Raw genomic sequence first — 12,373 nt, 5'->3', positions numbered from 1 at the left:
TAGCAAGGACTCATCTGTTCTTCAAACCCAGTGATGACAGCGCTGTTTTCACCACTGTAAGGCAATCATCCCACCACATTCCTTCCTGAAAGCTGTTGGAAAGAGAAAAGCACACCTATCTGCACAAGATACCTTTCAAAGATAACAATCAGCCACACACCAGTAATTCATACTATAGGGAAGGAAAAAAGGGAAGACTGCTTTTGCATAGCAAGCAATCATATAGACACACAGGCTAATAATGCTAAATAAATGTTAATTATAAGTATCTAAACCCAACACAAACATTCAGAAGTATCCTACCCCTTACACATCAGACACTCAGCACCATCAGCATCTACCATTGGTGCAGGAGGAAGGGAGGCAAAAAGACACTTGGTACTTCTACTAACGTAAGGCAGCTTTCCTTGCAATTACCATATTTTTTTAATTAAAGATATTTTAAAAGCAGCTTTGGTCACCATCTCTATTACTCTATTCTAAGTGCAGAAGATCTTCAAAAATAACTTGTAGCTACATGTTGATTAGTGCTAACAAATTATCTAATAAAAGAAAAGCCACATCAAAAGCAGAAAATAATAAATGCTAATTGGACAACAGAAGTCTTATTTTCTTTTTTAGTGTCACAAGTCACAAAAGCAAGATTACTGGGGGGGGGGGAGTGGGGAGTGGACGGACACAACTACTCAAGTTGTAACTCAAGCAGTTATCCCTTACGACAGCTACAGCATATAGCACATTCACAGAAAGTTTTCTTGCTGACCACTGAAGGCAAGAAATCCAACCCACTGCTAATTTATTTTGATTGCTCTATAAAAAATGTATGATTTTCTGCAGTTCTCTTATATCCTTCACATGGTACATCAGTAGCTTCCCAATTACAAGTAATTAATAAAAAAATACATGGCCTGTTTTTGTGAGCAGAACAAGCTTAGATGGGCACCACACAGCCCTGAGCAGACATAAAGCTTCATGTGTCTTATTATAGTCTCATAGGAGAAACTTTCGATCAAAGCTCAAGTCTTCAATAACCAATCACTGCATTAACAGTGCCACCTTTACAGCCTTCTAGCTGCTTCCCCCTTTTCCAAAGTAAGATAACAAAAGCAGGGATGACTACAAAAAAAGACAATATATTCAGTTTGATATATTGTCTTTTATATATACAGATATAGATATAAACTAAAGACTAAAGTTTAAATTTATATCCAAATATTTAGAAACATTTTTACTAGCACCACTCTCTGTTAAGGCCTGAGCTCTGAAAGATTCTGGCATTCCAAGTGATAATTTTCTTCCAAGTTAGAACAAAACATAAGATTCAGCCATGTATCTTAACCATCACTTTTAAGAAGATTATTGGTTTTAAGTAAACGTGATACCCTGACAGCTTGGTGATCTGTTCCAGACAGATGAAGAAAAACATGTTGAAAGAGACAGACAGACAGACAGTTAGTTGCCCAGGAAAGCACAGAAAGAGAAAGTGATCTTTACGCAGGACACTACAGCACTCTCTCTCCTTTTACTTAACAAGGATAGGATCAACTGCTTCCAGTGTTTCTATTTAAAAATCCATAGGAATAATACACACTCAAAAATACTACGACATATTAAAACACTTAAAGAATTCCACCTAGAAGAAGTGGGGTTTGCATTCTACTTTTATTAAGAATGAAAATATTAAATGCATATTTGCATGCTCTCTGATCAAAGTGTGAGCGATTTCCTGTATTGCAGGTGATGAACTTACGAAGCAGCAAGAAACAGAGTAACCACTCATTTTCTGCGACAGAAGTAAACTGAGATCTCAAACCTTGTCTGGTTCTGCTTTCTGTAGCCTCAAAATGCAGACGGACCCTTAGCTACCGCAAATACTAGTAAGTTATAAGGCAATACTTCTACTTTACTCCAGTCACTTATACTGTGAAGAAGTCTTCCCAGCAAAAAGCAACTCTGTTTTCCTTTCTAAGTATCAAAAATATCATTCTCTTTTCCAGCTATCTAGGAAAAATGGAAGCATAGCTTAGAATATTTTTTCCCCAGTCCTGACAACTAGCCTTTAATTTGCTGCCATCTGTACTTCAGGAAACTTCAGCCCTTTCATTAAGGAATCCCTCCCACAGGTTTACTTGTAAGGAATGGTTCAGATCAGAGCTATGTAGTACGTAATTAACTTGACGGAATCGCACATCCAGATCCAAACCCATGTACTATTTAGAAAAGATGAATTATTTAAGACCAATCTTCACTTGCTATTTTTAATTTAATGCACAAGTCTTTCAGCCTTGTATTAGCATATACATCATTTTCTCATTAACAAAGAAGAAAGTTAAAACTGTTGTAACAGGAGACTTACAATCATCTCCCCTAACCAAAACAACAATACTTACTGTACAATTTGTTCATCCAAGGAAAACCTCAAATACAGCCGCAGTTCCTCAGACCTCTTATAAAACTGTAGCACTTCCATACATACATGCATACAAACTGTCTGCAAGCCTTCCCCAAACTCAAAGCCCTTAGAGGTGCTGGCGAGACACAATCAAATCATGTCCAGAGGTTTCAAAGTAACAGCAGAAAATGTAAACCAGCACTACTGAATTCAAGATGGGAAAAACACAAGCATTTCTGGAAGTGCCGTTTATGAAAGGGAAGTTAAGAGGAAGACTGGCTCAGAAAGAGGAGGTCTAAGAAACAGACTGTTCAAACACCAATGGAATCCAGATTCAAATCCGCATCCTACACAATCCGACATATCAAATCACCACCAACTGAAGAACTACAGTTTTTCATGTATGGCACATTTTAAAAACACACTGCTAGATTGCAGATATCGAAGGAAACTCTTCTGACAACAGGAGCATTTTGCATTTAAGAGAGAAAAGAGCTCCTCTGAGGCTAAAAAAGCGAGCATCCAGCCTCTGGATGTAGCGCAAACTTCTCTCAAGGCTTAAACAACTTGCTTCTGCCCCTCCAAAGCCTCTGCTCTCCCCCTGCTAAAATGAGAGTACCCCCTTACCCTCCCCAGCATCCACCTCAGAAGGCAACAGCGGGGGAAAAACAAACAAACATGTTTTTCCAATAACCTTCAGATCTGTTTCATGACTGTTTTGCTGGAGGAAATGCCTCAGCGAGTAGCCTTAGACAACTGTTTTACATTAAGGAGGAAGCACATTAATTTACTGCACGAGCACCACCGCGACGCACGTTCAGGAGGTACAGGACTGCGGCCACAGTTGCCATTTTCAGCATCTGAGAATAAACACAAAAGCTGCCAACACTAGGTTGCATAAGAGCACTTTAAGCACATGGTTATTTACAAAAGCAGAGGTAATTACAATGCAGGAGGTAGATCCCAAACAGACTTGACTAACACTGTCAAAAAAAAAAAAAAAGAAAAGATATGTATGATTACTATTACTTAATTGTAGGACAGCTGCACAAAGAGCCTCAGCCGCTGGCTGTACTGCCGATACACGGCCAAAAACACAGTTGGAAAAACGTGGTGTTTAAAAATGCCGGAGGATGCTACACGTAGAGAAGAGGAGAAAACGGGCAAACCGCCTCGGCCAGCTTACCTGATCGGGACTTGATGATGTCGCTGAACTCGCCGTGCGCCCCACCAGGCCCTTCCTCCTGCTCAGGGAGGCCGGCCATGCCCGCTGGCCGGGCAGCAGCCTACACCCGCGGGGAGGGGGCTTCCACGGAGGGCACCTGCAGCACCTACAGGGCAGGAGCAGGGCAGAGGCACCGTCACCGGGGGCTGCACCGGGCGCGACTCGGCGCGGGACGGGACGGGGCTCCGGCCGTGCCCGCCCCACCAGCCACTCGCTGCGCCCCCGCCGAGGGGCGTGCACGCGGCTTACGGGGGGCGGCGGCGCAGAGGGGGCTGCCGGCCGGGTTAACCCCTCGCCACGAAAGCGAAGCATCGGCCACCCCTGGGCGACGGGGCGCCCCGTCCCCACCCGCGCACCCCGGAGGGGCGGGACACAGCCACGCAGCGGCACCGCCACGCAGCCGGCAGCCAGCGGGACATCCCGCTCCGGGGGCTGCCACAGCTCGGGGCGCCGGGCCACCGGCTGGGAGGGGGCGAGGGGCCGGCGTCCTCCTCCGGCCGGCCCGGCAGCGTGAGACCCACGTGTGGGCGAAACCACGAAGCCACTCTGGCGGGCAGGGGGGGCGAGGCCCACGGGACCGGGACCGGCCCCGCACACGCCTCCCCCCGGCGGGGATCCCGGCCCGGCGGCCGGCCGGCACCTCCTCCCGGCGGGATATGCGGCCGCAGCGGCGCTGCCGGCCCTCGGGCACCCCTGCGGCGGGGCCGCTCCTCGCCCCGTCCCGCCCGCGGCCGCCCCGTCCCGCCCGTGCCCCCGCCGCCCCGCACCGGCGCCCCCGCCCCGCCCGCAGGTGCTGATCCCCCGCCTCGGAGCCGGGAACAAAGTCGCCCCCCCCCCCCCTCCCCGGCCGCCGCTCCCGGAGCCGCGGTGCCGCCCCGCTCCCGGAGGCGCTGGGGCACCCGCCGGCAGCCACCCGCCGCCACTCACCGCTCGGGCACGGCGATAGCCCCGCTTCCCCACGGCCCGGCCCCTCCCCGCACCCCGTCCCCCGGCAACGGTGACTCCCGCGGCGGTGCGCTGGCGGACCCACAACTTTCTGTGCGAGCCGGAGCCGCTGCCGCCCCTGCCCTACCTCCTCCTCCTCCTCTTCCTCCGCCCCTCCCGGCCCGGCCCTGCGGAGCTCCGCCCCGGCCCCGCGCCCCCTTTGTTAGCCGGGCCAGCGCCGCGGGTGCGGGAGAGCCGCCCCGGCCGCGCGGCCCCTTCGCCGAGGGGCAGGAGGGGCGGGGCTGCGCCCGCCGCGGGCCCCGGCCGGGATGGGGCGGGGCGGGGCACGGAGGGGCGGGGCACGGAGGGGCGGGGCACGGAGGGGCGGGGCACGGAGGGGCGGGGCACGGAGGGGCGGGGCACGGAGGGGCGGGGCACGGAGGGGCGGGGCACGGAGGGGCGGGGCACGGAGGGGCGGGGCACGGAGGGGCGGGGCGAGGCTCCGCACCGCCCCCGCCCCGCGCCCGCGGGCTGCCGCCGGCTCAGCCCCGCGCGTCTGCGGGCCCCGCCCGGGAAAGCGGCCGGTCCGGCAGCGGGGGCCGTGGGGGCCGCCCCGCCCCGCCCCGCCCCGCCGGCCCTTCCCGGGCTCACCTGCGCGCTCCCGCCTCCGTCCCTCTCCCGCGCCGGCTGAGCGCGGTCTCGCAGCGCCGAGGGGGCGAAGCGCGCGGCGGGCCGGACCGGGCGGGCACCGCGGCGCTCCTCGGTAACACCGGAGCCGCACGGCGAGGGGGTGCGGGCGGAGCTTGAGTGGTGTTTCGGACGGTGACACGCTGAGCAGCAGGACGTAGCCCTCCCGAACGCCCCGAGCGTCCGAGCCCGGCCCCAGGGGCGGCCGGTAGGTGCCGGGAGCTGTGCTGCGCGGCGGGCAGGGCAGGAGCGGCGCCCGGTGCCCCTGCTCGGCTCTACCGTATGGGCAGCCGGACACACCCGTGAAATACTGGCTCACGCTAATTAATTGATCGCCGCAGCCTCGGGGTAAACACGCACGTGTTTGCCGGGGCAGGCGGCGGGGACCCGGCGCTGCGGGGAGCACCCGGGCGGACGCCGTGCCGGAGCCGCCCCCAGCGCGGCCACCGGCCCCAGGGCTGTCCCGGCTGCTCCCCGGGCCAGGTGCGTCCCCAGCGCCCCAGGCCTTCAGCCTTAGCGACAGGACCGGGCACCAGGCAGCAGCCCGCAGAACCAAAGGTGCCCGGTTTATGGCAGGAGTAGCCCAGGCGTGGCAACACGCTTATTTTGTACCTCCACGTGAAAACCAATCGGTGACAATGAAATGAGGGTGCAAGTTCTGCAGGAAAAAAAACAGTCTGCTGAGTAACAGCCTGCCTGATCTGTTAACTGAGTGACAACACCATGGGCTGCGCAGAAAGGGACAACAAAGATACTCCGCTTGCAAAGCAGTCCATTTGGTATCTCATGTCTTCCTGAATATGGAATTGTCTTCTGAAATCATGACAGAACATTGATGAATGGGCACAGGCATTATTATAGCAGTCAATCTCAGGGTAATGAGATACGTGAAATTCCTAGTTATATCGTAATCCTATCGGTTATGTGTATTCTAAAAATAGAGATGCTAAGAACAAAGAAAAGACAAGGAGACAAGGTAAGATGAGCTCAGAGCCTCACAACAGCATTGTTTTCATGCACTGAGGAAGAAGGTATTTATTTACTTTGGTCAAAGTTCAAGGGCTCCACATCTTCACAGCCCATTTCTTCACTGTTTCTCCTTACCGGAATACAGCTCGTGAGTTCACTAGGCACTACAGGTACCAACGATAAATAACGATGATGTGTAGTTTAACCTAAGCTACCTTTGATATTTACCCATACCTTAATGGTTTCCCCAAGGAAAACAGAGATACCTCAAAGGAATCAAACAAGCTACCTGTAAATTACTATTATCTTAATCCTAACTGCATTTAACATTTTTTTCCTTTCTTTTTGATCTGTGCAGTACATGTGTAACAGGGACTGGGTCTTTACCATCCTGCATCCCAGGGTGCAGGGCCTCGTAGATAATGTGATATAGCATTTTGGAGAAGCCCTAAAGATTAAGTTGTCTATTTCTGGTCACTCAACAGATTTCCTGGCTGATTCAGTGCAAATTAGTTAATTCATCCTTGATCTGCTTAATCCAAACCACTGCATGAAGTCATTAATGGTTTCTACTTGTAAAGAGATAATAATAAAGCATCGTGATGACTGAAGTTGTGAATCTGTTGAGAATTGCAGATCACGGATGACAATCGCTACAAAACCACAGGTGTCGATGCCTGTTGTGTCTCGGGCAGCGCTCAGCAGTAGGCTGCTTTTGTTGGAAAGTTACGGTCCATGTTTATGCCTGTTTGTTTACCTTGTACTGATAAATCTGTACTATGAACACCATGTTTGTTGTTAGAAGAGCACCTGCCTTGCTGCTTTTGATTGAACAGATGGCTTCTCCACCCCACCCTGCCTTCCCTCTGCATGCTGGATTTTCAATGCCCCAGATGAAATGCCCCCTACATACTGGAAACCCAGAATGCAGATGTACCCCAGCCACTTTTCAAGCGGGTCTGCCATGAACAGAACGAGGGACGTACCCATCTGTGTAACCCAGGGCCTGCTCAGGACTCAACAGAGACAAAAATCATTTCTCACTGCAGGGTATCTAGCAGTGGTGCATGGCCTGGGGATCCCAAAGCGTTGCCTTGCCTAATGCAAGGGACTGCTAAATGGCAGAAAGCCCTTTCTTTTGTAGGCTGCAATGAGGGAATTAGTCATTTCACAAAGGTTACCCAAGACCGCTGTCAGGTAGCAGTAACTTTGATCGCTAAAAGCTGCAGTCAAACTGATAAGCTGGAGCAGAGAGCTGGTATATCCCGTTTCAAATATCCATGTGTAAGCCCAAGGTCCTGATTTTTATAATCTTGCTCTATAAGCACCTAGGAATTATTTTGCAAAAAGAAACACATTTCAACTTAACCTGATAGCATTTCCTTTTTAGTCTTTTTTCCACCTTTTTTTTTTTCCTGTTTTAGACAAAAGTAGGATCATTATCTTATTTGAGCTGTGGAGCACCAACAGAAGGCTAATAGAATAACAAGCCTGCGCGCTACCTCAGGGAAGCAGGAGAATTTTCTTCCTGGTGTGTTTCAAACACGCCTCTCTCCAGAGCCAGCCTCACTCAGCTGCTGATCAAAGCCTGAGTTTTCCAAGCTAGTTATTTAGACTGTAGGCTTCTCGATACAAGGGCTATAATTTTTATATCTGGGTCTTTAGGCACAAGTCCATCCAGGAAACAAAAAAACTAAAACCCACCCTAATCTTTAATATTCTGTACATGTGTATGCTTTAGGTCTCTCTAATTTTGTATTCCAGAGATTGGCAGAATTAGAAAATAATGACTAGCACAATTCTAAAGTCAAAAACAAATTCTCCACCCGGTTGTATTTCTGAAACCTCCATTCATCTACAGATGTCTTGGTTGCTGCAGACCGTTAATATCATGCGGATTGTATGGCACAGTTTACCTTTCTGTATAATGTGGAATAAATTAGGAAAAGAAAGGAAGAGTCTATGAACCTCTTGGATAACATTAAGAAAGGAAAGACAAAGGGAGCCCAGAAAAATAAACAGTGAAGAAATGGGCTGTGAAGATGTGGAGCCCTTGAACTTTGACCAAAGTAAATAAATACCTTCTTCCTCAGTGCATGAAAACAATGCTGTTGTGAGGCTCTGAGCTCATCTTACCTTGTCTCCTTGTCTTTTCTTTGTTCTTAGCATCTCTATTTTTAGAATACACATAACCGATAGGATTACGATATAACTAGGAATTTCACGTATCTCATTACCCTGAGATTGACTGCTATAATAATGCCTGTGCCCATTCATCAATGTTCTGTCATGATTTCAGAAGACAATTCCATATTCAGGAAGACATGAGATACCAAATGGACTGCTTTGCAAGCGGAGTATCTTTGTTGTCCCTTTCTGCGCAGCCCATGGTGTTGTCACTCAGTTAACAGATCAGGCAGGCTGTTACTCAGCAGACTGTTTTTTTTTCCTGCAGAACTTGCATCTGACTTCAAGTAACAGCTCCTTGATGCTTTGGTACTGACATACTGCACTAACCAGTTAGTACAAGTCCCTTACTATTTTCATTACCTCTAATCTGAGGAGGAAAATATATAAAAAGACATATCAAATAAACATTCTCTCTCTGTATGTTCCTCTCGTGAGGCAAATGACCAATTTTTCTAAAACCTTGGGTTGGTTTTATCTACAGCTCCTTTGGCAGTACCTTTGAAAGACTTCAGTACACTGGGCAGACATACTTGGCTTGTTCCTTTTCCTTTCTTTTGCTGTAATCTCAGTATTTTAGAGTTATCTTTGTTGTTCAACTAATTAACTGATACCAAAATATTCAAAATCAGCCCTAGCACAATTTTTAAAGGGGGGACAGCATTTTCTACCCGCAGCTCCTTAGGCTGGGATCTGGTTTTAATATTAGATTGCATATTTTTATTCCAAGTTCAGCTGCCTTTTATTATGTGTAAGCTCCTTCCGAGCTCCTCCAAGAATTAAAGCCCTATTGTGGTAGGCACTGTAACATATCTTAAGAAATTCAAGACTGTTTTGCTACACGGAGTTAACCATACATCCGGGCCACCAGATGCAGAAAATGGGAGGGATGCACCAGGGCAGAGGGCAGCAGGCAATCTGGTAAACAGGTGAGCATGGGGTGCAAGATGCTCTCCAGGCAATGTGCCTGTGTCCTGCAACCCCGCAGGTCCCCTGACTGTCTCAGTGTCACCATTCTCTGTCCTTCCCTTCCTGTTTAAACGAAAGAGAAAGCAGTTTGTTCCCCTTTATATACTTCCATTTCTACAAGTCGGGATCTGTATCTTCAGGAGATACTCATTCCACCCTATTTTTATCTCATTAGACTCAATATATCTATTGATTAGATCAGATTCAAGGGAATACTGTGTGCACAAAATACACTGGAACCTTGTATCTTAAGTTTCAGCATTTTTTTATAGCTTCATTATAAAACCTCAGAAAATTGCACTGTATTAATAGAAATGCTGACATCCCTTTAGCTCAGTGACATTAATTGAAGCTACCATAATTTATCATCATTCTGAAGAACATAACCTCTAAAAGTACATTAAATAAGAGTGCATTAATGAACAATTATACTAATCAATTTACCCTCCCAACATAACTCTCTTAACTGCAGCAGAGAATTGGAAAAAAGAAAACCATCAGCAACAGAAAAGCCTGTGCAAGACAGAAACCTTTGGCAACGGCATGAGACAATCCTCTGCAAAGGCAGGTGTGAGTTGTTAGTCAGTCACTCCTAACACAAGTTGTTTTCTGTTTATTTATGTAGTCTTTCTGTTTATTTCTTTCACTCCTGGCTGTTTTTTTCAGTGCTGTTTCATTCTCATGTATTGGCATAGGTTTGTTTAATGGCTAGACACATCAATGCCTAATGCTTTTGCAGTTACAGAAGTACTTTTCCAGCAAGTTTGTCAGTATAGGCGTTAGAATAGGAAATAGGATTCCTGCGTTATCACAACATATAAACTTGGTCAACTTGCTTAGTGTTAGTAATATTAGTAGAGTGGTTCACTCTTTTCAGTAGGGAAAATAATAACATCTTCTATCATAGGGGCATTATTTATGGAGTGAAATAATATGATAGTTGGACGAAGGCAATTTGGAAACACTTCAAAACACTTTAAAAATGAAAGCACTCACCACTCCGCAAAAATAGTTATCAGTGGAAAGGCTGTTGTAGCCTTCTTATTTTAAGGGTAGGCAGTGGAAGAAGACACAGTTTATTCTTAGCAAAATTAAAAAGGAGTTCCTTAGTACTCTGTGAAGGCTCCCAATACAGAATGAATACAAACCAAAAGAGAAATGAAACAAAACAATTTTTCACAGTCACTATTTTTTACATTTATTTGCCTCACTTCAGATCAAACGAATGGGTCAAGTCACTGTTTCTTTGTCGTTTCCTGTTAAATGATTAACATGGATGCTTTGTACCTGACCCCTTAAGAAATTCCATAATTAGACGAATTTAAGTTCTTACATACAAGATTGCACGAGTGTTAATAAAATCTCTCTCTGCTGGAAAACCACTGTTTTTAACATCTTTACTGGGATAATGGCACCCCCTGGGACACCAAAAGCACCATCAAAAATCTGTGCTATGGTTGGTATGTCCCATTTTGCCACCTACTAAACACTTTCCATCTGATTAAACTCCCCCATAGGCTAGAGTTGGCAGCCTGTGGCTTCTACTGCCCTGAATCACATGAGGACATGGGTGGTCACCATGACTGAGACGGCAGCCAGGCTGGAAATGCTTTGGCATTGTTCCCTCGAGCTGCAACACAGCTGCAGTCCAGAAGCTGCATAGCAGCACTCTCACCACCCTGAGCAAACCCTCACATTTGGCTTCCAGACCACAGACAGACAGACAGCCTATGGCCAGAGAAGGCTTGAACCAGGTTTTGTCATACCTGCCCCTGCCAGCGTGCCCTCAGACCCTCTAGGAAGCCTCACTCTTAACTAACTCCCTTTGGGCTTACAAGACTACCATTAGCTCCTCATTCCAAAACACGTCAAGTTTTTTCAATGTGCTGAAAGCCTAAATAACTTTTAATGACTACCACTAACTGGGTTTTTCTTTCCCTGAAATGGCAAGGATTTTGGCTTTTAACTAAAATAAGTAAAGTCATCAAGAAAACGTTAGACCTGAACATTACAGATGTGCATATGAATTTTTAATTCTGAGCAAACGAATAGCTCTTTTTAATCAACAGAATAAATTATGCAAGTTAAGTCGTATACCCACCAGAGAGCTTAGTTACGAGTTTGTTTTGCAGTGTCTGGATTTCTGAGGCTACACCTGTAAAACAGAAGGAGATGCTCTGCAAGCCATGGCATCTGACAAAGCCCATTTGTAGATCTCTGCACTGCCTAGGTAATCTCTGCTGCTTCACAATTCCACACTCCTGAAAATGCAGCCTGAATGAGGTCAGTTATCACCAGATATAGTCAAAGCTATTTCAGCTAATGGTTTAAATCGCCTTGACTGAAGCCTCTCATCCCACTCCCGAGCTCCTCTTTGAGCAGGCACCAGTGAGCTGCCTGCAGCGAGGTGCAGGGCAGAGATGAGCCGCTTTCCCGGATGCCCTGCTCCCTGTGCCGCCGGCTGCCGGCCGTGTGCTGGGGTGCCTCTTGCGAGATGTACCCCGCATGAGCAGGGAATCTTGGCCGCTGCCTTAGGGCAGCACTCTGTCTGCTTTGCACAGCTGGGCCAAGAGTGAGCTCCGAACCTAGTGAGCACCATGGATTTCCCAGAGGGATGAGTACTCCGATATTGGTTTTAGCCATTGGGAGTGTTTGAAAGGAACGCACAGATAAAATTTCCAGAAGCGACGGGCAGGCATGACACATAGCATGCCAGGCAGCATTGACGGGCGTGAGCTTCATGCCTCGGCCAGGCAGGAGTGTGAACCCTTGCTCATCCCACGCCTGGCAGACTGGGGCCGCAGGAATTACATTACCAGTTGGCTCAAAGTACGCAGTTCTTCATAGAACAAGAAATTTTCTAAGAGACTTTTGCTGGTTCCTTAAATTATTTTGCAACTAGTTAAATAACTGCTGTGCTAGAAGCTCTGCAGGCAGTAATTATTGCTCCATTTTCTTCTATTAGGCAGTCCTGAACTGAGCCATGAAAATTGCTGTGAAATCGCAGTAGACAAAGAGGA

At 47.9% G+C, this 12,373-nt stretch overlaps 1 protein-coding gene and 1 long non-coding RNA gene across 2 annotated transcripts in view; one reads left to right on the top strand and one right to left on the bottom strand.

Moving 5' to 3' along the window:
• The window catches only part of UTRN (utrophin), a 386,253-nt gene extending 381,567 nt beyond the window's left edge, over positions 1-4,686 (bottom strand). The window contains exons 1-2 of the mRNA XM_055714514.1: positions 4,545-4,686; positions 3,579-3,723 (exon numbers count right to left, since the gene is read on the bottom strand). Of these exons, the coding sequence (XP_055570489.1) occupies positions 3,579-3,657 (79 nt within the window). The 5' untranslated portion in view covers positions 3,658-3,723; positions 4,545-4,686. The remainder of the gene's footprint in view (positions 1-3,578; positions 3,724-4,544) is intronic.
• Positions 4,687-9,127: 4,441 nt separating this feature from the next.
• Positions 9,128-10,064, top strand: LOC114016885 (uncharacterized). Its single transcript, XR_003561636.2, has 2 exons — positions 9,128-9,313; positions 9,826-10,064. It is a non-coding gene; the product is annotated as an uncharacterized LOC114016885 (long non-coding RNA).
• The last annotated feature ends 2,309 nt before the right edge of the window (positions 10,065-12,373 follow it).

This window comes from Falco cherrug, chromosome 6 (assembly GCF_023634085.1).
Source record: "Falco cherrug isolate bFalChe1 chromosome 6, bFalChe1.pri, whole genome shotgun sequence".
Classification (NCBI taxonomy): Eukaryota; Metazoa; Chordata; class Aves; order Falconiformes; family Falconidae; genus Falco; species Falco cherrug.
This window is presented reverse-complemented; position numbering and strand designations above follow the sequence as displayed.